The 27,840-nt window shown below is 35.6% G+C and overlaps 3 protein-coding genes across 9 annotated transcripts; 1 reads left to right on the plus strand and 2 right to left on the minus strand.

The window, feature by feature from the left end:
* Positions 1-126: 126 nt before the first annotated feature.
* Positions 127-26,872, minus strand: LOC115965703 (F-box protein SKIP16). 6 transcript variants are annotated; one of them, XM_031085001.1, is made up of 9 exons: positions 13,610-13,822; positions 10,193-10,293; positions 9,996-10,091; positions 6,277-6,401; positions 6,057-6,154; positions 5,631-5,923; positions 4,363-4,581; positions 2,872-2,978; positions 127-497 (listed from the first exon to the last, which is right to left on the minus strand). In XM_031085001.1, exons 3-9 carry the CDS (start codon positions 10,065-10,067, stop codon positions 419-421), a joined length of 993 nt encoding a protein of 330 aa, XP_030940861.1. In that variant the 5' UTR covers positions 10,068-10,091; positions 10,193-10,293; positions 13,610-13,822; the 3' UTR covers positions 127-418. The 6 variants fall into 6 exon arrangements, with proteins under 6 accessions (XP_030940861.1, XP_030940862.1, XP_030940858.1 ...); XM_031085002.1 differs by lacking the exons at positions 10,193-10,293; positions 13,610-13,822 and having other exon boundaries at positions 6,277-6,439; positions 9,996-10,071; XM_031084998.1 differs by lacking the exons at positions 2,872-2,978; positions 4,363-4,581; positions 5,631-5,923; ... (3 more) ...; positions 10,193-10,293; positions 13,610-13,822 and adding exons at positions 21,937-22,043; positions 23,439-23,657; positions 24,704-25,426; positions 26,492-26,872 and having other exon boundaries at positions 321-497.
* On the minus strand, positions 7,299-10,083 carry LOC115965702 (pentatricopeptide repeat-containing protein At1g25360). Of its 2 annotated transcripts, none has more exons than XM_031084995.1 (2): positions 9,996-10,083; positions 7,299-9,910 (listed from the first exon to the last, which is right to left on the minus strand). In XM_031084995.1, exon 2 carries the CDS (start codon positions 9,810-9,812, stop codon positions 7,419-7,421), a length of 2,394 nt encoding a protein of 797 aa, XP_030940855.1. In that variant the 5' UTR covers positions 9,813-9,910; positions 9,996-10,083; the 3' UTR covers positions 7,299-7,418. The 2 variants fall into 2 exon arrangements, with proteins under 2 accessions (XP_030940855.1, XP_030940856.1); XM_031084996.1 differs by having other exon boundaries at positions 7,299-9,875; positions 9,996-10,082.
* On the plus strand, positions 13,938-16,237 carry LOC115965704. Its single transcript, XM_031085003.1, has 2 exons — positions 13,938-14,182; positions 15,886-16,237. Exons 1-2 carry the CDS (start codon positions 14,031-14,033, stop codon positions 15,962-15,964), a joined length of 231 nt encoding a protein of 76 aa, XP_030940863.1. The 5' UTR covers positions 13,938-14,030; the 3' UTR covers positions 15,965-16,237.
* Positions 26,873-27,840: the final 968 nt, after the last annotated feature.

Genomic DNA, 27,840 nt, shown 5'->3' on the forward strand with positions numbered 1-27,840 from the left:
AAGAGTCAGAAAATAGGCAGCCAGATCATGGGTCAATCCGGATAAGTGACCAGAACATATGCCATCCCTGTCAACTCGATTGCATTGTAAAACATGAGAAATTTCTAACATTGAAGCGATCAGATCGATATAAATATAACTTACATAATATTCACATTCTCTTGGCATAACGATCTTACATAGTGTAATTTAACCTAGTCAGTAATCCCTTTATCTTTTGGTGTTAACTTGGCTTTAAGAAACATGGACAATATTATAAACAAGACCTTTCATCATATATAAGCATAAAGTAGCACATTATAAGCATTACAGAACAGGAAAAACCCATACAATTTTTACATAATTATAAACAAACAACACATGATAGGTCATCAGACTGAGTTGCCACACAAAGAACTTCAACCTTGAAGACTGGTTATCAGAAAATGTAGTCTGGTAACTGGAGGGGGAACCTTGCCACCTCAACTTCAAATGGAGCACCTTTTGGGTCTGCTAACCTAAGGAACAGACCAAAACAAAAGTTCAATTTCACATTCTTAAAAACAGTTGAATTCTTCTAATTGCTATTATGGAAATTTGCTGAATTGGCAACCATTATACACCTCACTTGCATCTCTCTCTCTCTCTCTCTCATCAATACGTATAGAATCAAGCCATTGTTCATAACCTTAGGACACTTAGTATTATAGACTTTGATTAGATTGTGGAATAAATATAAGAAACTTCCTTTAGTAAAGTATGCATATGCATAAGATTCGCAAACCTGTACAACGTAGATCAGTCAATTAAAATCGCAATCACATGAAATGATATAACCCATAACTCTGCTTATACTTGTACCCTTGTTTTACAGTGCAACAGATTTTTTTTTTTTTTTTTTTTTTTTTTTGTGCATGGATAGGTAAAGAAATTATTATTTAAAGGAAATAAAAATAGTACATGCTGCTCCCCTGGCACACAGGCAGTGTACTAAGGAAAGTCAAATAATTATGCAAAAGAACACAATTCTAAGAATTAAAAGACCGCTCATGGCAGTCATCCAGTCAAACAAAGAAAGCAAAAGAACTGTTTCAACTCAAGGATGGTATGTTCCTCCCCCTCAAAAGTTTGAAGATTCAGTTCTCTCCAAATAATCCACATGATACACAACTAGCCCCCAAATAACCGCTGCCCAATGTCAACCAACACCCCCTTTCCAACAAGCCAACAAATTCACCACTTGCTTAGGCATCACCCAAGAGACACCAATCAAGCTAAACACAAAAGTCCACAAGCTATATATGCATAAGTACAGTGAATAAAAAGTGATCCACTGATTCCCAACTATTCTTGCACATGCAACAACGGAATTATTCCTCTTTCTCAGATTATCCAAAGTAAGAATCTTTCCCTTGGCCACAGTCCAAGTAAAAAAAACTACTTTAAAAGGTCTAATTCCCAGTCATGAACTGATCAAGTAAAAAGCACCTCGCAATTAGCACTTAGTAACACTTCCTCTAAGTCAATAGTGGGTCTATTTCACCCAATTTTTCACAGAAAATTTTAATCAATACCTTAACAAGATTTTCCATTCGCTTGGCTTGCAATGAACTCTCGTCAATACCCTTTAAGGACTTGAGTACATAAATGTTAAACCCAAGTCACACATGGCAATTTACGTGGCTAAGATCAAATGCCTAGAGCCTCAGTTTGGGTCCTTTAAGAAGAGTTTAGATTCCTTTTTCTTTTCCTTTTGGCTGAAAGATAATTCCACCCCCCCCCCCCAAAATCCCCTCTTCCTCATTGACTATCAAATGCAGGGGGACAACAAGCCATAGCTACTTAAGCATGGCTATAATAACTCTCTACACATTGAGGCCTTGTTTGGTTGGAGTAAAAAAGGGGAGGGTAAACAAGGGGGAGAGAAAAATGGGAGTGAAAATGTTGTTTTCCCCGTTTGGTTTAGAAGAGAAAACTTAAGGGAGAGAAAACAGGGAGAAAACACATCACCTGGGCCCACAAAAATTCATCTCTCCGAATCGGGAAGAAAACAGAGGAGAGAAAAAGCTCAAATCCTGAAATGACAAATATACCCCTTAGAGTCTAGACTGTCCATCTGAGTCAAGGTTGAGTTAGAGGCGAGTCACTGTTGTCCTCCACGTAGATCATCAGCCAAGCCACCATTGTCCTTCGTCGCCCACGAAATTTCACATCGTCAACTTCGCCACCCACAAAATCTCATGCCGTTGACTTCGCCACCCACAAAATTTCACATCATTGACTTTGCCACCCACAAAATCTCACACTGATCTCCTCCCTTGTGCCTCCAATGTCCTCTCTGTGCTTTAGTTACTGGAACTGTATGGGACCACAGGTAGATGAAAGGTTGATGTGAATGAATGGGTTTTGTTTTTGTTTATTTCTATTTTTCTATACGTGCAAGTGTGCAACAATTTCTTTATATATATAATCTTTTTTTTTTAATAGGTAAGGTGAAAATTTTATTAAATTTGTATGTAGAGTTTTTTTATAAGACATAATTTGTGTAATATACCTTAAAAAAATGTGTAATTAAAAAAAATTGATATACTTGCTTATAAATGTATATATATTTGGGAGTAACATAATAAAAATATAATGTTTTATATAATAGGGTTATAAAAGTAAATTTGTACCAATTATATTTTCCAACCTCTCATTTTTCTTCCCAACCAAACAAAGGAGTTTTCCATCCCTCCAACTAAACACACAGGAGAAAATTAAATCTTTTCTATCCTCCTATCATCTTCTATCCTCCCACTTTCTATCTCCCCAACCAAGCAAACCATAAGAACTCTTGAACCATATTTTAAGAAAACTACGTTTAACAAATGAAGCTTTTATGTAGAGTACCTGCCAGGGACAAATGTGAAAGAGCCCTCTATGGAACCCAAAGAAGTTGGTAGAGGTGTGCAACTCTCGTAAACAAATTCTCTCTCACCTGGAAGCAATAGTGGGTACTGCAAGCATATAAAACAAAAATAAGATCTTGAACAACTGTCAAAAAGTGTTAACTTTGATGCTGTGCTTGGTTTATATTATGAATCAATAAATGACAATAGACCTACAGGTTTTTAAGCAGACCAAGAAGTTGATATCAATATTTTTGAATAAGGTGAATTTTTCATGTCATGATAGTGATTGTTTTCCTGGTTCATTTCATACTAGGACTGTTGATCAGGCCTTGCTGGGCTGGGCTGGGACTTGCCTAAGCTCAGCATACCAGTAATTTTTCCTTCATCTTCTGCCAGAGCAGGGCCAAACCAGAAACTGATGGATTGTTCTAGTTAACTAGTTCCATGTTTCAGCAACAAAATGTCATCAAATTTTGATTCACAAATAGAAAATGTAAGATATTTTGGTCAGGGACCATTAAAGAAACCATTCGATTAAGCTTTTTAACTTCCATCAAGTACACTTTTGTTCTGCCATTGGACACCTGATCTAGCATTTTAGCAAGCTGTCTACATCATCTCCAACACAAAAAGACTAATTAGATTTCTGTTTCTTCTCTTTTGCTAACCAGTAAATCACTTTTTTGTATTGGTAAGTTACGCACAAGGAAGCACGAACACCAATATGACACGACACGAGACAAAGTGACCTGGAAATTTCTAAAAAACCAGGACGCAACACAAGGGGATATGGAAATTGATTAATTAATATTTATTTTTAGGTCTATATTATATTTTTTTTGACATAATTTATGTTTATTTTCGGTTTTTAAAAAAGTAACAAATATCAAAATATTTGAAAACATATCTCAAATTAATTTAAAAGCAATAATAGATAGCAAAGAAGCAAAACTATATGCAAAAAATGAATTTTCAGTAACCATCTTACCTACAAATTATTCAAATTAAAAAATAAATAAAACAAAACAGCTAATAATAATCTTAACAATAACTTTCTACATTATAATAATTAATAAATAAATAAATTCTAACCCATCAAATACTAACGTAACTAACAGGACCATCATTTATTAATAAGTGATCATTTTAATCATAACTTATACTTTTTAACAATTAAAATATATAATTAACAATAAATTAAAGATTAATATTATAACCCATGGCATCAGACCTGCAAGTATTGAAGAGATTTCTAGGATTCACGTGGATTTCAAAAAATTGTGTTTTTGATGATATTATTGGCAATTGTGCCCCAAAGTATTAAGTCTGAATTAATTTCAACCACACCCAAAGAGAGAGAGAGAAGCTATCATTACTATAAGATTCTTTCAAAGAGGTAAGAATTAGATTGCCCATTCAGATCAAGCTTACACTAAATAAAAAGTGGGAATTAAGCCAAAAAAAAAAAAATGATTAAATAGATTTCTACCTTTCCTATTACAGCTTCACCATTAAAATCAGATTCTACATGGTCATTAGCACGAATGATCCAATGCCTCCACTTCAGTTGGCATGAGCTGAAGGGTATTCCATTAATGATACACCCTTCACGCTGAAGGGACATGCGGATTGAATAAGAAGATGTATACTTTGCATTCTCATTTTGCAGGTCAGCAATCTCTGGAACAAACACCGCAGAAGCACGAACCTTCAGTGAAAATCATTTGTGATTAGTTTTCATATAACAATAGAGGAGATGACAGTAGTTGTAGTGGTAATGCAATTAGCAATAAGAATCACAACTTAACAACTTCTACCAGACAAGAATGAAAAGACCAATGATAAAAGAGTAGAGTAGTTCTTTGATAGTTACATATTTCCCAAACATTATCTTATGACTTCTTCTAGCATTTAGATAAGCTAAAATTTTTCTTTCCTTTTCTTTTTTATTAGTAAGCCAACTCCTTGTTGTGTTGAAAATCCCACACATTTCTTCTTATGAGAATGCTTTTAAAATGACTCAATTCACTATAATCAAGGACTGCTCCAGCTGAGCATAAATTCCGGTAATTTAAAAACAACTGAAGACCTTTCTTTTCACCATAAAACCATCCCAAATGTTCATTGAATTTTCTCAAAACTTTAACAGAAGGGATCATTTCATGTGTGTATCATCCTCTCCTACTTAAAATTCTGACCTGTAAAAACTGTTCTCTACCCTTCAGGGCACATGGTGGATGTTACATGCTAACCATACAAATATGGTGAAGCGTGTTTTAAGAGTTCCCTTCTTACAGATTCCCATAACAAGCGATTAAAGCATATACCATGTAACAGGAAGCAAGGTGAACAATTCTTATCTGCTATCCAAAGAAAGAGTTATAAATATAGAGGGGATGGTGCTGGAACCAGCAGATAGCTCTGATTCACCCTGCCTGAAATTCACTTCCAGCCAAGGTAACACCAAATGCCTTTAAAGAGCAAAATTGAAGTCCTATCAAGCCACTTGATTACACAGCATAGACATCATCTCCCTTTTAGCCAATGGCAATGAAGAAGTTTGTCAAAAGAACAGGTTTTAAGAACCTGAACCCTTGAGAACATTATTCCCATGCCAGGGCCTATATGACAAAGCCAAATTTGTACATTCTAATATGCCTCAGCAGATTAATCAGTCATTACACTTCCTATTTTACTCATTGTGCCAAAACAAAAGAATAAAAGGCTAAAATATGCAGGTTCTAAGTTTTAACTTACTTTCACCCCATTGGTTATAGCAGTGGAACAGAATGGAGGTTCCTCTGGAAACAGACTGATACTTCTGGTTCCTCTTTCTTCACGAAGTTTAATCATACCATTTTCTAAGCGACATGCATGTTCTTCTAACCATAGCAGCATTGCGTCCTGCTGTTGATCACCATTGGAATCATGCACTGAACTTATCAATGCATTTGGTACACATGGAATCATTTCTCCCTCAGTGGCAAGATTCACAGTACCGACATGGAGTTGACCGGTGGTACAGTTGAGGAAAAAAAACTTCTCGGTTTCTGTATAGGAGAAAGCCACAACAATATACTTAGATCTGCTGCTTTGGTCAACAATAGTCATACAATCACAAGGTAGATTTATTTGATCTTTCTAATTCTATTCACTTGTGCAGGAGAAAGGGATTAGACTTACTTCTGTCTCTATGTTTTGGACTATGGCGAGAGTAATTTAGATATCCATCCCAAGGAACCTTTTTGAGACCTGCTCTAACAGATATTATGTCCCAAAGCCTGCATAAGAACACTTTCTTTTTCTCTTTTTTTATGACATAGGAGAACTGCAGAAGAACACTTACATTTAACAAAAGCTATTTCAAAATATGAGATAGTTCTAATTACTTAATGCAACATACCTCTCTGCCAACTCTATGGCTGTCTCTCCAGGTTTTATATATTGCAGCTCCAAGTACCAAACATTGCACACAACAGCCCAGGATGTCATGAGCTGCAAGCTGCAGCATGCATTATGAAGGATTGCCTGCAAACAGAGCACATAATCCAAGAATACAATATCATCTGCAGCATACCAACAAACATGAAAATCCAAGACAAAACGTTAAGGTGCACCTCAATGCAATTGACCTAGATCCTAGCTGAAACAAGGAATTCATCTCCCATATGATAATTCTAATATGAAACAAAAACATGAATATCAGATAGATTGATCTTTGGCAAAGCCTTGCCCCAAAATAAACACATCTAACAGTCTTTTGCCACCCTATCTAAAATGCAGGGATTCTTTCAATGCATGCATATAAAATTAACCGAAGAAAAAAAAAATGCACACATAAATAGTGAGCTATAAGCAACTCCTTGCTTCAGACTGTTCCAAAAAAAGCATCAATGAAAATTTTATTGTACTTGACTGCAATTGTTGAGAGAAACACACAAGACAGTAACCATAAACCATTACTGAGACTGTTAGTACTTTTTTGAATTGGTAAGTTACACATGCACCGATGGGTCTTGAACCCTCAACCTCACCCTCCAACAAATTATTACAGGAGAAAGAAGTGCATTGAGCTATAGCTGATTGGCAAGACTGTTATAACTCTGAGAAATTTTATAATAAGTCACCTATTTAATGTAATGAGTACAGTTGCCATCAGGGCAATATCAACAAATTTCATATTCAAAATTAGGGGCTTAACCAACAATTATATTATTTTCCTAACGTCAAAACAAAAATGGTATATCAACCTTTTGGAGCACACCACTCTGGTATCCAAAACACTTATGTATTTGCAGTATTGAGCTTCAACATCTTTTGTAAAAGAAAATCCAGACAGAAGTGAAAAACACATGCATCGTCCTTTGGGTGGTCTTCCAAAAGTAGTTTGGGGGTAATTATGTGTTTCAGCAGTTCGATCCATAATTGGCAAGAATGACCATTTTATAAATTACCACCTTGGGGCTATCAAAAAGAACAAGAGGAATAGGGCATTCTCTCTTTGATTGTAACTTCGCAAAGATAATTGGCTGACAAAATATCCAGCTACCAGTAATTGCCACAAGAACATTCACCATTTCTAAAATGATGAAACCTCTTCCCATCTCTTACAACTATCTCTCTCCCTACTACTTTTGACATGAACTTGAATGCATTATGGCAATCCCCACAAATCCTAAGGTTCTTGAAAACCCTAATTGTGGCTCCTAGAGGAAGCTTCATAAGCCCAAAAACAACTGCAAGCTTCTCACTATGAGTATACAAGACAGACTCCTTTTGTGCTTCCTCCATATCATGCAGCACAAACTTTGTGTCAGGGACATAACCAAGCTTTCTCATTTCAAGTACCAATTGCTCTAGATAATTATACACAGCTTGCACCTCTGGGTGCACAGTATCATTAACCAGGAACACATGAACCTTGCTTTCAACCTCAATCCAACTACAACCAGGCTCTTTCTTAATACCCCGATCCCTCATTAATTTCCGTACCTTAGCCACATCATTCTGCCTGCCTGCAGTGGCATACATGTTTGACAAAAGTACATAGGTCCCATCATGTTGTGGCATTAGTTCAAAGAGTCGTTCAGCAGCTTGAATCCCTAAATCCATGTTCCCATGAATTCGGCAACCAGAAAGAAGAGCCTCCCAAATTGGTGCACCTGGCTCAAAAGGCATTGATTCAATCACATCATTTGCTTCTGAAAACTTCCCAGCTCGAACCAACAAGTCAATCAATCGAGCATAATGATCTTCACCCGGTGTTATATTGTAACAACCACGCATTGAATTGAAATAACAATGTCCTTCTTTGACTAAACCAGCATGGCTGCAAGCAGAGAGAATAGTGAGAAAAGTTATTCGATCAGGTACTATATCTTCCTTCAACATCTGTTCAAAAAGTTCTATTGCTTGGAGACCATGTCCATGTTGTCCTAAAGCTGCAATCATGGCATTCCAAGATACCGAATCTAAACAAGGCATTGTAAGGAACACACAATTTGCAGCCTCAACAATGCCACATCTAGCATACATTGTGATAAGTGCATTTCCAGCTGAGAGGCTTGAATCATGCCCCAACTTAACTAGTTGAGCATGGAGCTGACGTCCATGCTCCAAAGCTCCAAGCATTGCACAAGATGTAATTGCTCCTGCAAATGCATAATCACATGGCTCAAAACCCTCTATTCTCATTTGGTTGAACAGCTTCAAACCTTCCTCTCCAAACCCATTTTGTGCTAAACCAGATATCATCACTGTCCATGACAGAAGGTTCCTCTCAGGCATCTCCTTAAAAAAGGACTTAGCTTCCACAATGCGCCCTAAATTAACATATGCAGACAAGATTGCATTCCATGAAATAAGATCTCTTATGAGCATCTTATTAAAAATCTCCCTTGCCTCTTCAACTTTACCACATTTCCCGTATAGTGAAACCAATGCATTATTCACAGACAACGAAAATTCTGGTTCATGTTTCTCTTCTGTTTTCAAAATGAAAGCATGCATTTGCTTTCCATGTTTGAACAATCCAGCATAAGCGCAAGCACTGATTACACTCGTGTAGGTAAACCCATCATGCTGAATCCCCTTCAAATGCATCCTCCTAAACATTTCTAATGCTTCATGAATAAAACCATGGTGCACATAACCTGAAATCATTGCATTCCATGCAACCCCGATATTTTCAGTCACCCCATCAAGAATTTCACGGGCTGCATCAAGATTGTTGTTCCTCACATACCCCGTAATCATTGTTGTCCATGTTAACTCATCCTTATTTGGCATCTCATCAAACAACTTTTTAGCTGCACCCATCATTAAAGACGATGATGCTAATGGTGAAGATGCGCACTTAACATAAGCGGATATAAGCGCATTCAACACTGAAGTAACAAAAACTGTTCCCGACTTTAGCACTGCACAATGCATCTGTTGGCAATACTTTTCATCCTCAACTATTAGTGCCAAGGCACCAAGTACACTAGTGAAAGTGTAATTGTCAGGCCTAAAGTCGTCTCGCCTCATGTCACGAAAGAGTTCAATAGCAGCATGGCCATCATTGTTATGGGAATAAGCTGTGATCATTGCATTGTAAAAAACCGTGTCTCGCGTACTGAGTGGGGTTCCACCAAATACTTCCTGAGACAACTTTAGATTCCCTGCAGTAGAGTATGCAGCAATCAACGTCGTTCTTGCCACTATATCTGGTTCAGGAATTTTGTTGAACAGGTGGAGAGCATAGGCAATATTGGATGATTTGCAATAGATATCCATCAGACGGTTGAGGATGTGGCCACGTGGCTTGAACCCAGAAGCTATCATATGGGCATGGATGGTTTGAGCTATGCAGTAAGAGGTTGATCTTTGGGAGCAACATAGTTGCAGTTGTGCGGCGTAACGATTGGCCACTGTACGGATGTCCAATGTGTTTCTCATGTTTAGAAAGCTTGCAAGTCATGGTTCTCTTCCAGTCCCAGTCCCAACATGGCAGGCTTGTCACTTTGTCAGAACAACACCCAAGATAGGCAACATTGCTTCATGGTTGTTATTGTTAAACTGCTATAACTTATTTACAATAAGAATGTAATTTAAGTGCAAATTTTGGCAGTTAACACTTACCAAACCATCCAGGATGCTTCTGCATAATAACAGCAATGCAATCATCTGTTCTAAGACAATGAAATCAATCATGGAGGCATGATTGGCCACAAAAACCTGTTCAAACCATAGATGGGAGCAAAATACCATTCAATAACATGAATTATCAATTATGTACACATGCTATTAAAGAAACATCAAATTATAATCAGGAATACCTGCTTAGGCCTCAATAAATACTAGGCTGTGGCCCATGGTACATCACAACCCCAGTTCATGATGCATAAAAAAAGCTGCAAATTAACTCCACCAAAAACCTCTGGAGATAAAAGAAAACATGGAACATGTCAAGTTCAACACAAGACCAGAACTTTATGAAGTTACAAGAGACAGAAACCAAAAACAAGAAGAGGGGGCATTAAGACATTAACTTACAACAAATGGGTTGTTTGCTAATGAGAACATCAGGGGAGCTAGGCTTCCAAAGATTTCACATGACCATGAATTTTATCATATTCTCCTACATTTTAATACCATGTCCTATTAGCATGCTAATGCGGGTGCTTCATCTACTTTAATCATAAAAATCCATTACTTTTTTTTAGTACAAACAGGTTCTGCTGCATAAGACTATTACAACTAGTACGTACAGTATGTCTATAAGAAAAGAAAAAAAAACTTTCATCTCTTTTCTCAACACTCAGCTAGACCCCCATCAAGACCAGAACTTTAAAAAGTTATTAGAGGCAGAAACAAAAAACAAGAAGAGGGGGCATTAAGACATTAATTTACAACAAATGGGTTGTTTGCTAATGAGAATAAGAACATCCTGGGACCCTTCTAAAGATTTCACATGACCTTTAATTATAAGTATCAATTTTTTTTTTTTTTAAATTATATATAGTACAAACGGGCTTTGCTTAATAAGACACAAAAAGAAACAGAGAGAGAAAAAAACATACATAGAGGCACAGCTTGGGTCGGGTCTCCTGTTTAGGCTCAGCTTCTCAAACTAAGCCTATTTGGATAAGCTGTTTCAAAAGGTGCGTTTTAAAAATTAGCGTTTTCAAAACGTGCGTTTTAAAAACTCCATTTTAAAAACCACAAATAAGTGTTTGGTAAAAATGTGAAAATATGCGTTTTCTATTTTTAAAGCCATATTAAGCGTTTGGATAAGCTGTTGTAAAAATAGCTATTTTGAGTGTAAATTCCAAAAAATGACTTAACTATTTTTTGAAGGTTATATTGTCATTTTTCCTATGATTATTGTTTTTTATTATTGAAAATATGTAATTAAGCTTAACAATTACATTAATAATAACAACAATAATGATGTTTTCGTTGTTGAAATTCATGGAGAGAAGTTTATCGAATTTAAAATATTAAAAATAACTCATCAAGAAAAAGATATTAAAATGATTAGGAAAATAATTATATTAAAATGTTAATTGCCAACAATATCAATACTAGACAATCCATTATAATAATAAAAAAGTTCTTATCCGAAAAATTAAAAACCAAAACACCAAAACAAAAATAATAAAAATATTGTTTACAACCCACAAATGGATCGAGCTATTTGTAATCCATAGGAATATCACCTAAAATATTATAGCAATAAATTAAATAAATCACAATAAAGAAAATGAGTAAACATTTAAAATTATGTAACTGGATAAATCATACAACAAAGGCCCACAAAAGTATCTACCTAATCGTCATGACTGCCCATAACATTCAGGGGAAGTGAGCACCCTAGGTAGGCTCAAAGACAACTTATCTAAAGAGCACCTTACAGTGGATGTGTTCTTGAGTAAAAATTACTTTAGGAGCACCTTATACAAAATGGAAATAATACTACTGTCAGAGTACTATAAGCTCAGTTTCTTATAGGCCAAATTCAGAACATGATACCTAACCTACATCAATCCATCAACACAACCCCCCCAACCCCCCAAATCCCCAACCAAAAAAAAAAAAAAAGTCCCACCTACAAAAGCAGTAGAAACTTCATAAAGGCATCCAGAATGGCATCTAGCTAAGAGCCTTAACTTGTTTTGATAGTTAAAATTTCCAGGGGTAGACTGTCCTTTAACATTCAGGGGCAGTGAGCAATTTGCCACAAGTTTAAAGGGAAAACATGAATTTTTTCAGAAAATTCATTAAGAGTAAAGGTTAAGTAGAATAATAAAACTAACTTAAATCATGCATTCACAGTCAATAGAATAAAATAAGCATTTGGAATCTAAACCATGGTCAAACCAAGGAAGTCATCTATCTAGTTATTAAATCATGTCTTGCCGGCACACTCTAGTCAGGAAATCATCTGTCACTTCACCATAGAAAATTTTGGAAAATGTAAAACCAAAGTCTGAATATCAAGAAATTCAATGCAAAACAAACACCATAACATTTTACCCTTCCTCCATAAGCATAATAGAATTGTCTGCACTCTCTGTACCTAATCTCAATTCTTTGATTTACCTCAAGGTCTACAACATATCAACTGCTGAAAAGAAAAGACACCTAAAAGGACTACCTTATATAATAGTAAGAAAAATGAATTCTAGTAACATTTTGCTTGTGTCAGAAGACAGCCAAATGGCAACCAGAAGCCTATTGTCTCCAAGATATGAATTCTAAGAAGAATATATATAGTAATGTACTTTGCCCACAAATTAAAAGTATTTTCATTCAATTTTTTTCTTGGCAAGTACATATTCTGCCAAGAGGGGGAAACAAAGGGAAGGGAACTGCCCAACTACATGAGTTCTATATGCGAGCTACTAACCAGCTACAGCAACCATGTCCAACAATTTAGAGATATCATAAATTAGACAGAGAGGGCCATGAGCTCTAGCCTAAATGGCAGCTCCTGCAGTCTGCAGTTAAACCAATGAGAGCAACCTTCCCCCTGACCCTTTCCAGCAACCAATACTGTTATTTATAGATCTTTGCAGTCTGCAATGAGAGCAAACACCAAAGCCACAATAGACTATAATTCTAAGCTGCCAAAAACTGAAAAAGTATATGAGTAACCAACTCCCCTTTAACAGCATCAGCTAACAACCTATGTCTTGATCAAATCATGTGTAGTTAAAATCTAGAGCTTAAGTTCCTTGAAAACTAGCAATTACTCAAGTTCAATCCCTTCATTATCTAATTAATTCCAAACAGAAAACAGATGAAATTGGGAATTGAAAACCAGTTAATCTCCCCAAAATCATAACTGATGCTTAGAACAGTGACTGTATTATGGCTTGATCCTCACCATCTTCTACATATTTACTCTTAATCTCCACTTTCAAAGAGTTGCATTAATTCGTGGAAAAGAACTTGGTACACTTCTAAAGCTACAAAAACTGTGCTGTTGTTACAGAGGCTAAAGTCTAAGTAAAACAACAAAGCCTAATCAGTTGAAGGATTTCATAGAGCACTAAGCTTGGGTGGGTTCAACTCATTCAGTTTTTCAATCCAACAACAATCAATTAAAATACACATTATTTCTTTCAGATATGCTTCTCTATGTATATATAAAATACACTCTTATCTGCAAAAGCAGTAGAAATTCAAGACACTCTTAACCCAAATCAATATAATAATTATTTCAGAGATGGGTAATGGAGAATGTTTACCTGAAAATCGTGATGCAGAACGACGACGATAGTCGGAGAGAGCAACTGAGCAATAACAGAGAAGAAAAGTGAATACCGTGATATATAGGCTGGGATTTCGGTAAATAATTTCCTGAAGTTGAGGCTTATTTGGGTTTTCAGCCGAAACAATTAGCGGCAACCCAATCGTTCCGAAAACTCATTGCTGCAATTCTCTCTCAAATACGAGTAAAAATAAAAGAGAGAGAGAGAGAGAGAGAGAGAGACGGTGGCGTTTAGGTGACTTTTTTATTTTATTAAAAATCCATAAAACGACACCGTTTAAGACCAAACTAAAACCCTACCACCCCTATCTATTAATTGAAACCCCGATCGAATCTCTCTGTTTCTGTTTCTGTTTGTGTAGCTCTGTATCAAAAAGAAGAGGAAGAAGAGCTTCGAAATGGCATTGACGAACTTGATACTGACGGTGGCCGGTGTGAGCGCAGTGATATTACTGCTGAGGAGCGATGTCAAACAATCTGCCACCATCTTTAGGCGCAACGTCAAGCACATCCGCCATTGGCTCGAAGAAGAATCCGCCTCTGCCTCCAAGTACACCTCTCTCTCTCTCTCTCTCTCTCTCTCTCTCTCTCTCTATATCTATCTATCAATATGATCTGTGCATATTGGATTTTTGCTCTTACTGGGTCCCATTAATTGGACCCATTAATTACATTCATATCGAGAGTCGGTGGGGTGGGGAAACATTGCTTTTTTCCAGTGATGTATGTGATTGCTTATGTTGCTTGTTAGTATTCTTTAGCATTGCACCATTTTCCCATAAGAGATAGCAGCCATTTATGGGGTTTAGGTTCTGTTTGATTGGATTGTTGTTCTTTGTTTCTTTCGTGTTCATCATCGCGAGCGAACCCTTTAGTCTTTTTGTTTTAAATTTTTATCAATAACACTACCCTTATTACCTGTAAAAAAAAAAACAAAAAACAAAAAAAACAAAGTTTAGATCTTGCCGTTTATCTAATATTTGTCTATGTGTGATTGTGCTGGGTTTAGGATTGTTCAAGAAAGGGTTATTGGGTTGTGCAACTAGGAATTATAAGATGGTTTAATTGAGTTGTTTTATGGCTATTTGATTGATAAAAAGAAAGGGCTTGATTTGGGTTGTAATGAAGGAAAAAAAAAAAAAAAAAGGAGTGATTTTTATGGTATTTAGGGGTTGTATGAATAGTAACCATGAATGGTACCGCACGAAAGGAAAAGACAGATTCAAAAGCAATAGGGTGTTGTAACAATGCACTTTCCAGCTCCAGTTATGACTATTTACTGATGTTGGATTTTTCTATAGTTCACAAGCAACTTTTCTTGTGCTTTTTTCTTTGACTGCTAAGCAAGTTGAGGTTAGTAAATTAGCCTTTGATGATGGTTTGGACTTTGGAGTAGGTTTACGGAACTGACTGCCTCCAACAAGTCTGACTGCTTCAATTCTTATAGTAGATGTTTCTGAAGAATTATTTTTTGTGTCCACTTAATTGTTTGTTCTTGCAAACCTCTTGGAACAGTGACGTGCAATTCTGGATACTTATTGAACATCTTCCATGAAAAGATTACATGGGTGCGGACAAGAATTATTTGTGTTTGTGTTCTTATTTTCCCTTGCATTACGTTCTTTGTGGTTATGTTGCATAAGTGCTCATAATTTGCAAATGGAGGACAGTAAAAAAGCAGTCGTCAATTACAAAATTACTTGGCTTTTGATATGGTGCTATTTTTTGTCATGCATTACTTTTTTTGACCCAAAGCAGTAGGTTGCAGGTTTGAGTCCAGGAATCAAACTCTACCAAAGAAATAAAAAAAAAAAAAAAGATATTTTGGGTTAGCTTGCCTACCAAACACCTTTCTCAGGCTTTGCAAAAGTGGGAGTTTTTTGTGCATTTGGTACGATTTTTTTAATGTGTATTTGTAGAAGACTTGTCCAGCTAACCCTTGCATTTGCATGTTTGGGCAATACTGCTACAAATTACAATAATTATTAGACATGGCAAAATGAAACTTGAGCTAGATGATTGTGACTATTACTTAGGGCTGAAAATCCCACTTGGGTCTTCCTAATGTGCTCAGTGACTGGTTTTGACATTTCTGTAGGTGTTAACTTATTGTAGCCACACCATTCTCCAATTGCTCTCATTCTTTTGTTCATTGTATATAAGGGTTTTTATGTTTTTTTGCTATGAAGTTTGTAAGTAGTTGGTTGTAAGTTCCATCTAAGTAGACATTAATATGACTGATGGATCTTTCAGGACAGCGGAGAAGGCAGTTCCCAAGGAATTGGAAACAAAGGTTCCTCCAAAAGACATTCCCAAGGAGGACAAGCACTAATGTGTCTATATAGGGAGCCCGGTGTTGTCTACATGAGTTACATAGTTGCTTCTTTTTGCCTCTTTTTTTTTTCAAAATATTATATGGTTTATTTAGAAATAGTCTTGGTGAAATGTTCGGGTATATCGTATGCACTTAAATTATCCTAATTTTGGTTTTAGTATACTCTGTGGTCTCTTAATTATTGATATGTATTTACAAAGAAGGCCTTACTTATTTTGAAAAGCAAGTGCCATTTCTCCCCTGATTTTAATTTTAGTGTTCTTTATAACATCATCCTGTAAATAGGCTGTCAGGATGGGCTAATCAAGGTGTTCGAGTAGAAATTATTATGTGATCGATTTCAGTTGTTCTTTCACCTCATAATAGTGACATGAGTTTAAGTTAATTGAGTCACATTGTAATCACATTCACTATAAAAATCAAAGTAAAAAAAAAATCTGATCTAAAATCGCAACTTTTTGTTTATACAAATTGATGACTATTTTTGTTTTTACAGAGTCTTTTGCCAAAGAAAAAGTAAAAGAAACCATCAACTACTCATTCAGGCATTGAACATTCATTTATCCTAGTTGTTTTTCTCAGCTTTAACTAATTAAGAACAAACTAATCCAGAATTTTAAAAGGGTTGGTGAAAAAAAAAAAAGATTTTCTTTGATGAAATCATATTGTCAGGGGAGAGCTCATGACATAGTGTAAACTGTATGCTGCAAAATTAACTAATGCATATACATCCCTCTTTCCTATTCTTTTTTCTATTTCTTTTTTTGATTTTTTTTTTTATTTAGGAAAAATTTCTAAGATAGAACCTAAGTGTATATGAGTGTGAAGCTCCATCTTAGAAACTTGAACCTCGGCTCTAGAATGAAAACAGAAGTTTCAAATTTCAAGTACATAAATGTTCATTATATAGTTTTAACATAGTTGCAATTTGAGCATGTTATGAGTCTATATTAACCAAAATAATAGAATTTTACGTAAACTAAACTTAGTGTTAATCTAACTATTAATAGTCATTCTATTCATGAGTTGAATTTTACTTTGAAAAATGGATAATTCATTTTATTAAAATTTGTATCATAAAATTTGCTCTCTTCAACTCAAGAAGAGTCAAATCCGGACTCCACCAAGGTTCCCGATTGCATTTGGAAGATAATAGCTGAGTACAAAGCTATTTTGGTCACTGGGTTAATTTGTCAATTACAAAACCCAAAGCACTACCAGCATTCATGGGAAGTAGTAAGTGTTTCCTTCATTGAAAGAAAGGAGAGAGGCCACAACATATTTTGATGACAACTTCAGAAGAATTTGTTGTTTTATCCGTGTTAGCCAAGCTAGAATATGACATAATATTTTGTGGGTTGAGCAGCTTATTCAGAAAGGGCAAATGCCATCCAAGCAATTGGTTTTAGCCTAACTAAAAATCTGTAAAATGTTTAAGTTGCTTCAATTATATCTGACCTTGTCTATAAAGAGGGGTTAGCATCCATTTCTTGTCAATCAATCGAATTATTAGTTATGTTATTTATGGGTTGAGCAGCTTATTCAGAAAGGGCAAATGCCATCCAAGCAATTGGTTTTAGCCTAACTAAAAATCTGTAAAATGTTTAAGTTGCTTCAATTATATCTGACCTTGTCTATAAAGAGGGGTTAGCATCCATTTCTTGTCAATCAATCGAATTATTAGTTATGTTATTTATGGGTGAAATTGAACCCGCTAATGGTGGATTCACAATCCAAATCCACTTGGCTACATTTGCCCCTATACTCCCTGTAATACAAATTCCTAAGATTTCAATTTCCACCAATCCTCATGTTTACTTTTCTTATATAAGATAGAATACAAGAGTCAGAAAATAGGCATCCAGAACATGGGTCAATCCGGATAAGTGACCAGAACATATGCCATCCCTGTCAACTCGATTGCATTGTAAAACACGAGAAATTTCTAACTTTGAAGCAACCAGATCGATATAAATATAACTTGCATAATGTAATTTAACCTAGTCAGTAATCCCTTTATCTTTTGGTGCTCAGTTGGCTTTAAGAAACATGGACAATATTATAAACAAGACCTTTCATCATATATAAGCATAAAGTAGCACATTATAAGCACTACAGAACAGGCAAAACCCATACAATTTCATACAATTTTTACATAATTATTAACAAACAACGCTGATAGGTCATCAAACCGAGTTGCCACACAAAGAACTTCAACCTTGAAGACTGGTTATCAGAAAATGTAGTCTGGTAACTGGAGGGGGAACCTTGCCACCTCAACTTCAAATGGAGCACCTTTTGGGTCAACTAACCTAAGGAACAGACGAAAACAAAAGTTCAATTTCACATTCTTAAAAAGAGTTGAATTCTTCTAATTGATATTATGGAAATTTGCTGAATTGGCAACCATTATACACCTCACTTGCATCTCTCTCTCAAATATGCATATAATCAAGACATTGTTCATAACCTTGGGAGATCTCAGTTTCACTTTGTATTATAGACTTTGATTAGATTGTGGAATAAATATAAGAAACTTCCTTATAGTAAAGTATGCATATGCATAAGATTCGCAAACCTGTACAACGTAGATCAGCCAATTAAAATCGCAATCACATGAAATGATATAACCCATAACTCTGCTTATACTTGTACCCTTGTTTTACTGTGCAACAGATTCTTATGGGATTTTTTTTTTTTTTTTTTTTTGGGTGTGTGTGTGTGGATAGGTAAAGAAATTATTATTAAAAGGAAATAAAAATAGTACATGCTGCTCCCCTGGCACACAGGCAGTGTACTAAGGAAAGTCAAATAATTATGCAAAAGAACACAATTCTAAGAATTAAAAGACCGCTCACGGCAGTCATCCAGTCAAACCAAGAAAGCAAAAGAACTGTTTCAACTCAAGGATGGTATGTTCCTCCCCCTCAAAAGTTTGAAGATTCAGTTCTCTCCAAATAATCCACATGATACACAACTAGCCCCCAAATAACTGCTGCCCGATGCCAACCAACACCCCCTTTTCCAACAAGCCAACAAATTCACCACTAGCTTAGGCATCACCCAAGAGACACCAATCAAGCTAAACACAAAAGTCCAAAAGCTATATATGCATAAGTACAGTGAATAAAAAGTGATCCACTGATTCCCAACTATTCTTGCACATGCAACAACGGCTAACGACACAATTATTCCTCTTCCTCAGATTATCCAATGTAAGAATCTTTCCCTTGGCCACTGTCCAAGTAAAAAAGCTACTTTAAAAGGTCTAATTCCCAGTAATGAACTGATCAAGTAAAAAGCACATCGCAATTAGCACTTAGTAACACTTCCTCTAAGTCAATAGTGGCTCTATTTTACCCAATTGTTCACAGAAAATTTTAACTAATACCTTAACAAGATTTTCCATTCGCTTGGCTTGCAATGAACTCTCGTCAATACCCTTTAAGGACTTGAGAACATAAATGTTAAACCCAAGTCACACATGGCTATTTACGTGGCTAAGATCAAATGCCTAGAGCCTGCTCAGTTTGGGTCCTTTAAGAAGAGTTTAGATTCCTTTTTCTTCTCATTTTGGCTAAAAGATAATCTCCCCCCCCCCCCCCCCCCCCGGGGCAGCGCTCCCTTCTCTTCCCCATTGACTATAAAATGCAGGGGGGCAACAAGGCATAGCTACTTAAGGGTGGCTATAATAACTCTCTACACATTGAGGCCCTATTTGGTTGGAGTGAAAAAGGGAGGGTAAACAAGGGGGAGAGGAAAATGGGAGTGAATGTTGTTTTCCCGTTTGGTTTAGGAGAGAGAACAGGGGAGAAAACACATCACCTCGGCCCACAAAAATTCATCTCTCCAAATCGAGAGAAAATGGAGGAGAGAAAAAGCTCAAATCCTGAAATGACACATATACCCCTTAGAGTCTACACTGTCCATCTGAGTCAAGGCTGAGTTAGGGGCAAGTCGCCATTGTCCTCCATGTAGATGATCAACCAAGTCACCGTTGTCCTTTGTCGTCCACAAAATTTCACGTCGTCAACTTCGCCACCCACAAAATCTCATGCCGTTGACTTCACCGCCCACAAAATTTCATATCGTTGACTTTGCTGTCCACAAAATCTCACACCGATCTCCTCCCTTATGCCTCCAATGTCCTCTCTGTGCTTTAGTTACTGGAACTGTATGGGACCACAGGTAGATGAAAGATTGATGTGAATGAATGGGTTTTGTTTTTGTTCATTTCTATTTTTCTATACGTGCAACTGTGCAACAATTTCTTTATACATATAATCTTTTTTTTTTGAAAATTTTATTAAATTTGTATAATCTTTTTTTTAAAAGGTAAGGTGAAAATTTTATTAAATTTGTATGTAGAGTTTTTTTATAAAAAATAATGTGTGTAATATACCTTAAAAAAATGTGTAATTAAAAATTTTAGATTGAATTGCTTTTTTTTTTTTGATAAGTAAAGTCTCTGGTTCTGCGTATTGTTCTGTCAAGATCTGCAATTTGGGGAGGAGAGACTATGCAATATGAGGTTGAGAAACTAAGAGTGACGCCGGTGAGTGAAGAGACCGAGAGGATGAGGATAACTTGCTTATAAATGTATTTATATATTTGGGGGTAATATAATAAAAATATAATGTTTTATATAATAGGGTTATAAAAGTAAATTTGTACTAACTATATTTTTCATCCTCTCATTCTTCTTCCCAACCAGACAAAGGAGTTTTCCATCCCTCCAACTAAACATACACGGGAAAATTAAATCTTTTCTATCCTCCCATCATCTTCTATCCTCCCACTTTCTATCTCCCCAACCAAACAAACCCTAAGGAACCAATGCCTAGGGGTCTAGATGATAAGGGAGCTGTGGGTGCTCCCTCAGGTGGGTTTGAGCCATAGCCTGGTCACCCAAGGATCTAGTGATTTTAGGCGTGGGAAGATATAGTTCTTGAGCTGAACAATGTAACATTGTCACTGAGGCTGAGTTTAAAACTTAAGACCTACCCCCCAAAAACAAGACCAGAACCATTGGGCCACACCTAAGTGAGGTAAATAGGACTCCAACCCCAAGACCAAAAAAGGAAAAAGGACAAGCAAGACTACCATAATAATGTCTCAATGAGCACGTGGTGGATCCCTTGGGGAAAAAAAAATATTTAATTCTAATATCTCATAAACTAATAAGTATCAATCATGTTGATATTTTTCCCAAAACATTTATTGTTATCCACCCAATGGATTTGGAACTCACAAACTTATCCTCCACCCAAAAAAGGGATGTGCTATTAGAGCTGGAGCTCATTGGCAGATAATATATATTGTTAAGTATGGGTTGCTATTAAGATATTTGGTAATAACTCTTTTGTATAATACTAAAGAGATGACATAGAAATCTTTTACTAGGTAATTTTTCTATAATATTATATTTGCACATACTATATGTTTATACTATTGACTTGCAAATTCATTCTAATAATTCATATTCTAAGAAAATGGTGAGCCCATGCAGCCCATTCGAACCTCATCTCTTATTAAAATATAGGCAAGAAAACGTACAAAGTCAATATAACTAGTGCAACTCCCTGCCTTAATTTGCATGAACATAAAGATATTGGTACATCTGATTTTACTTTTTCCAAAGAAAATTATACCCTTTTTTTAAAAATATTTGTCTGGACTGGACAGGGAAAAACACAGGAGCGTGACCACCCACTTAGGTGTCAATTAGGCATGGAATGGCTACTGCCATTATATTTCTACCGAACAACACATTTTGGATTTTGCATCACACATAAGTGCAATTCTGCAACCTAAGGAAGTACTTAAGACAGCACATGTTTTCATCTACAGCAAGTAGGGTCATTGCAGTGCACTTAGCCAGATGCATATATGGCTCATATTTCATAAGAACTCTTGAACCATATTTTAAGAAAACTACATTTAACAAATGAAGGGTTTATGTAGAGTACCTGCCAGGGACAAATGTGAAAGAGCCCTCTATGGAACCTAAAGAAGTTGGTAGAGGCGTGCAACTCTCGTAAACAAATTCTTTCTCACCTGGAAGCAATAGCGGGTACTGCAAACATATAAAACGATAATAAGATCTTGAACAACTGTCAAAAAATGTTAACTTTGATGCTGTGCTTGGTTTATATTATGAATCAATAAATGACAATAGACCTACAGGTTTTTAAGTGGACCAAGAAGTTGATATCAATAATTTTGAATAAGGTGAATTTTTCATGTCATGATAGTGATTGTTTTCCTGGTTCATTTCATACTAGGACTGTTGATCAGGCCTTGCTGAGCTGGGCTGGGACTTGCCTAAGCTCAGCATACCAGTAATTCCTTCATCTTCTGCCAGAGCAGGGCCAAACCAGAAACTGATGGATTGTTCTCAGTAAACTAGTTCTATGTTTCAGCAACAAAATGTCATCAAATTTTGATTCACAAATAGAAAACGTAAGGTATTTTGGTCAGGGACCATTAAAGAAACCATTCGATTAAGCTTTTTAATTTCCATCAAGTACACTTTTGTTCTGCCATTGGACACCTGATCTAGCATTTTAGCAAGCTGTCTACATCATCTCCAACACAACAAGACTAATCAGGTTTCTGTTTCTTCTCTTTTGCTAACTAGTAAATCACTTTTTTGTATTGGTAAGTTATGCACAAGGAAGCACGAACACCGATACGACACGACACAAGATAAAGTGACCCAGAAATTTCTAAAAAACCAGGACACAACACAAGGGGATATGGAAATTGATTAATTAATATTTATTTTTAGGTCTATATTTTTTTTTTTTGGACATAATTCATGTTTATTTTCGATTTTTAAAAAAAGTAGCAAATATCAAAATATTTGAAAACATATCTCAAAATAATTTAAAAGCAATAATAGATAGCAAAGAAGTAAAACTATACACAAAAAAATGAATTTTCAGTAACCATCTTACCTACAAATTATTCAAATTAAAAAATAAATAAAACAATATAGCTAATAATAACCTTAACAATAACTTTCTACATTATAATAATTAATAAATAAATAAATTCTAACCCATCAAATACTAACATAACTAACAGGACCATCATTTATTAATAAGTGATCATTTTAATCATAACTTATACTTTTTAACAATTAAAATATATATTTAACAATAAATTAAAGATTAAACTTATAACCCATGGCATCAGAACTGCAAGTATTGTAAAGATTTATAGGATTCATGTGGATATCAAAAATTGCGTTTTTGATGATATTATTGGCAATTGTGCCCCAAAGTATTAAGTCTGAATTAATTTCAACCACACCCACAGAGAGAGAGAGAGAAGCTATCATTACTATAAGATTCTTTCAAAAAGGTAAGAATTAGATTACCCATTCAGATCAAGCTTACACTAAATAACAAGTGGGAATTAAGCAAAAAAAATAAATAAATAAATAAATGATTAAATGGATTTCTACCTGTCCTATTACAGCTTCAGCATTAACATCAGATTCTACACGGTCATTAGCATGAATGATCCAATGCCTCCACTGCAGTTGGCATGAGCTGAAGGGTATTCCATTAATGACACATCCTTCACGCAGAAGGGACATGCGGATTGAATAAGAAAATGTATACTTTCTACGCTCATTTGGAAGGTCAGCAAACTCTGGAACAAACACCGCAGAAGCACGAACCTTCAGTGAAAATCATTTGTGATTAGTTTTCATATAACAATAGAGGAGCTGACAGTAGTTGTAGTGGTAATGCAATTAGCAATAAGAATCACAACTTAACAACTTCTACCAGACAAGAATGAAAAGACCAATGATAAAAGAGTAGAGTAGTTCTTTGATACTTACATATTTCCCAAACCCTATCTTATGACTTCTTCTAGCATCTAGATAAGCTAAAAAATTTCTTTTCTTTTCTTTTTTATTAGTAAGCCAACACCTTGTTGTGTTGAAAATCCCACACATTTCTTCTTATGAGAATGCTTTTAAAATGACTCAATTCACTATAATCAAGGACTGCTCCAGCTGAGCATAAATTCCAGTAATTTAAAAACAACTGAACACCTTTCTTTTCTCCATAAAACCATCCCAAATGTTCAATGAATTTTCTCAAAACTTTAACAGAAGGGATCATTTCATGTGTGTATCATCCTCTCCTACTTAAAATTCTGACCCGTAAAAACTGCTCTTTACCCTTCAGGGCACATGGTGGTTGTTACATGCTAACCATACAAATATGGTGAAGCGTGTTTTAAGAGTTCCCTTCTTACAGATTCCCATAACAAGCGATTAAAGCATATACCATGTAACACGAGACAAGGTGAACAATTCTTATCTGCTATCCAAAGAAAGATTTATAAATATAGAGGGGGTGGTGCTGGAACCAGCAGATAGCTCTGATTCCTGCCTGAAATTCACTTCCAGCCAAGGTAACACCAAATGCCTTTAAAGAGCAAAATTGAAGTCCTATCAAGCCACTTGATTACACAGCATAGACATCATCCCCCTTTTAGCCAATGGCAATGATGAAGTTTGTCAAAAGAATAGGTTTTAAGAACCTGAACCCATGAGAACGTTATTCCCATGCCAGGGCCTATATGACAAAGCCAAATTTGTACATTCTAACATGCCTCAGCAGATTAATCAATCATTACACTTCCTATTTTACTCATTGTGCCAAAACAAAAGAATAAAAGGATAAAATATGCAGGTTCTAAGTTTTGACTTACTTTCACCCCATTGGTTATAGCAGTGGAACAGAATGGAGGTTCCTCTGGAAACAGACTGATACTTCTGGTTCCTCTTTCTTCACGAAGTTTAATCATACCATTCTCTAAGCGGCGTGCATGTTCTTCTAACCATAGCAGCATTGCGTCCTGCTGCTGATCACCATTGGAATCATGCACTGAACTTATTAATGCATTTGGTACACATGGAATCATTTCTCCCTCAGTTCCAAGATTCACAGTACCAACATGGAGTTGACCAGTGGTACAGTCGAGGAAAAAAAACTTCTCGGATTCTGTATAGGAAGCAGCCACAACAATATACTTAGATCTGCTGGACAAACCAATCTGTCGCATGATTGCCTTCGTGTTTAAAACCGCCTCGTTTAAAGGTAACAAAAACACATTTACCAAGTGGGTATAAAATGAATAGCCACCTATGAGGCCCAATAAACTTCCACCTGCACTTCCTGAAGATTTTTCGGCCTTCAATTCTTGACCATCACAAAAACGATAGAGGATCCTCGTGGGAAGAGGCAATTTCACTTTCAAGATCCTCTCTGACTTTTGAATCTCAACTTCTGATACACCCTTGCGAAGTGTAGCCTCAGCTTCCGGAAAATTAATGGACAACCAGTTCTTAAGTCTCCCCCAACATCTTTTAACTCGCATGACAAGCGGCCAAGGATACATACTGAAAGCTTCTCGCCATGCTTGATAACATGCCTAGAGAGAGACAGGTAGAGGTAAGTCAAGAAAAGAAAAAAACTACTTCTTGAAATGATTTTATGATACAACACAACTCAATAGAGCATACTACTAATATAATACTTTAAACCAGAAAAATAAATAAATAAATAAAAAGAGAGAGAGAGAGAGAGAGAGAGAGAGTGAGTGAAGTTGACTGTACATTGACATAAAAATTACTGCGTGTAACCCAGAAAATGGCCCTCATAATTGCGTGGGAGACCCCAATATATCCAGTTTGGTACTTGACAATCATTTTCCAACAAAATAATTTCATTGAACTTAAAAACATATTGACCACCAGAAATTTATCTGTACACTGATGGTATAATCAATCAATATGTCTGTCTAGCTCAAGATAAGGAAGTGAGAAATATATGATGATATAGCATTGACTCTTACGAATTTTACTCAGGCAGTCATGTAAGCCAATTTTCTGACATACACATTTTTCAGTTATTTCAGTAAAGCAGTAAGCAATTTCTCAAGCCCACTCCCCACTCACCTTTAAACTAAAAAAAACCCAATTTGATGAAAATGAAATCAACAGCTTTTCTCTCAAATGGGTACCCCATGAAATCAAAAAAACATAAAAAAGGGACCCTTTAAAGTTAAACATTTCTTTCCAATAAACTTTGTGCCAGTAAAGTTCTAGTCGAGGTCTATACTTGTAATTCTCCGTTGCTGTCATTTGACAAAGAATTATCTATCTTTTTTTTTTCCAAACGTCAAAATCATTCTAAGATATACACACTCAAAAAGAAACACCTAAAAAAAATTACAAATTCACTTTTTTTTTTTCAATTTCTCCCAAATCCCCCCCCCCCTCACAATTTTATTCAAATACTGAAATTGAACAAAGAATTCAACTTGTTGGTTTCATACTTCATTACCCAGATAAAAAAAAGAAAGCTTTACATTCCAATTGACATACATAATATAAAAACAGAAATTGGAATACAAAAACCCTAGTAATGAACGAATGAAAATTGGGGAAGATGGCAAAATGGGCATTGGGGAAAAAGCAAAAAAAGAGGTTCTAACCTTGAAAGAAGGGGTGGGGTTTCCAAGAGGATCAATGGGTTCATTGAGATCGAGTTCTTGGGAGCAAAATTTGGACCAGAGGATGTCTTCAGAGGCCGAAGACTTGAGCTTGTTGCTGACACAGGCAGCTATGGCTGTGTCTTTGGGAGTTAAGTTGGATAGAATTGTGTGTAGGACTAGACCTCCCACTGTTTCCAAATCCATCTCTTTCTTTCTCTCTTTGCTTTCACTGTGTCTGTGTTTGTGGCTTTTTCTTTTTTTTTTTACATGTTTCGCTATGAGACAACAGGGTTTTGTTTCGTGTATGTTTTCGCCCTTTTGGGCTTAAACTGAGTTTTGGGAGTGCGTTGGTGACGAAAGATTGAAGAAACAACAACGTGAGTTTTGTTGTCCTGATCGTAAGATGTTGTTTGGTAATTATAAGGACACTTGTCGATCTATCGTTGTCCGCCACACGTGTGAGAATAACCGCTCCTTAAAATAGGAAATAGAATAACTACTCCTATCTAAGGATATTATATGGAAGCACTCGTCAACATGACCCATATATATATATATATATATTTAATAAATTTAAAAATAATTATTAATGAGAAAAAAAAAATTAAATTCTCATATAAATTGAAATAAAAATATTTTATAAAATTCATATTACATTTAGATAAGCCTTACTTTTGTAATTTTGACACAAAAATTGTAAATGGAGTCATTTTATTTTTTTGGATTAGCTAGATATGAGTACTTTCATATAACATCCTTTCTTAAATCTCTGATAGCCATAATTTCCTATGACTAATTGCTAATATTAGTAAATAATTTATGGAGAAAATATCAAGAAAAAATAAACATAAAGAAGAATTAGGGGGTGTGCATTTCTAGATAAGTTACACTCAATAAATATATATATATATATATGGGTTATGCTAACGAGTGTCCTTAGGACATTGATTAAGAATCCAGTTAAAGAAAGTTTTTATGGAAGAAAAAAAAAACAATTAATGTTTTGACAGCTTTTTTCATTTCACATAAAAATGATGTTAAAATTTTCCTAAAATGAATTATTAATCAAGACTTTAAGGGCACTCGTTAGTATTTTCCTATATATATAGGGGATAAGCGCAAAAAAGCATGCCTATTGTGAATGCACCTTGCTTTAGAGGCAAAAAATGGAGCCTTAAGGCTTTGCACTTAAGCGCTCCTTTACTAGCTAAACTTTCTATTACTCTTAATACTAGTTTCTTTTTCTTTTCTTTTCTTTTTTTACTTTTTTTTTTTTTTTAAGAGTAAGTGATAGTAGACTTTATTCATTCAATAGCATGCTATACAATGGAAAAAAAAAATAATGGCCT

This window comes from Quercus lobata, chromosome 10 (genome assembly GCF_001633185.2).
Source record: "Quercus lobata isolate SW786 chromosome 10, ValleyOak3.0 Primary Assembly, whole genome shotgun sequence".
Lineage (NCBI taxonomy): Eukaryota > Viridiplantae > Streptophyta > Magnoliopsida > Fagales > Fagaceae > Quercus > Quercus lobata.

Bases quoted from the DNA above. Each gene is read 5' to 3' on its own strand.
- LOC115965702 (XM_031084995.1), bottom strand. From the start codon at position 9,812: ATGAGAAACACATTGGACATCCGTACAGTGGCCAATCGTTACGCCGCA.
- LOC115965704 (XM_031085003.1), top strand. From the start codon at position 14,031: ATGGCATTGACGAACTTGATACTGACGGTGGCCGGTGTGAGCGCAGTG. The intron at 14,183-15,885 runs GTACACCTCTCT...TGGATCTTTCAG, and splicing joins GAATCCGCCTCTGCCTCCAA to GACAGCGGAGAAGGCAGTTC.
- LOC115965703 (XM_031084998.1), bottom strand. From the start codon at position 26,695: ATGGATTTGGAAACAGTGGGAGGTCTAGTCCTACACACAATTCTATCC. The intron at 23,658-24,703 runs GTAAGTCAAAAC...TTTTCACTGAAG, and splicing joins CTATAACCAATGGGGTGAAA to GTTCGTGCTTCTGCGGTGTT. The intron at 498-21,936 runs GTACTCTACATA...TCTGTTCCTTAG, and splicing joins TTCACATTTGTCCCTGGCAG to GTTAGCAGACCCAAAAGGTG.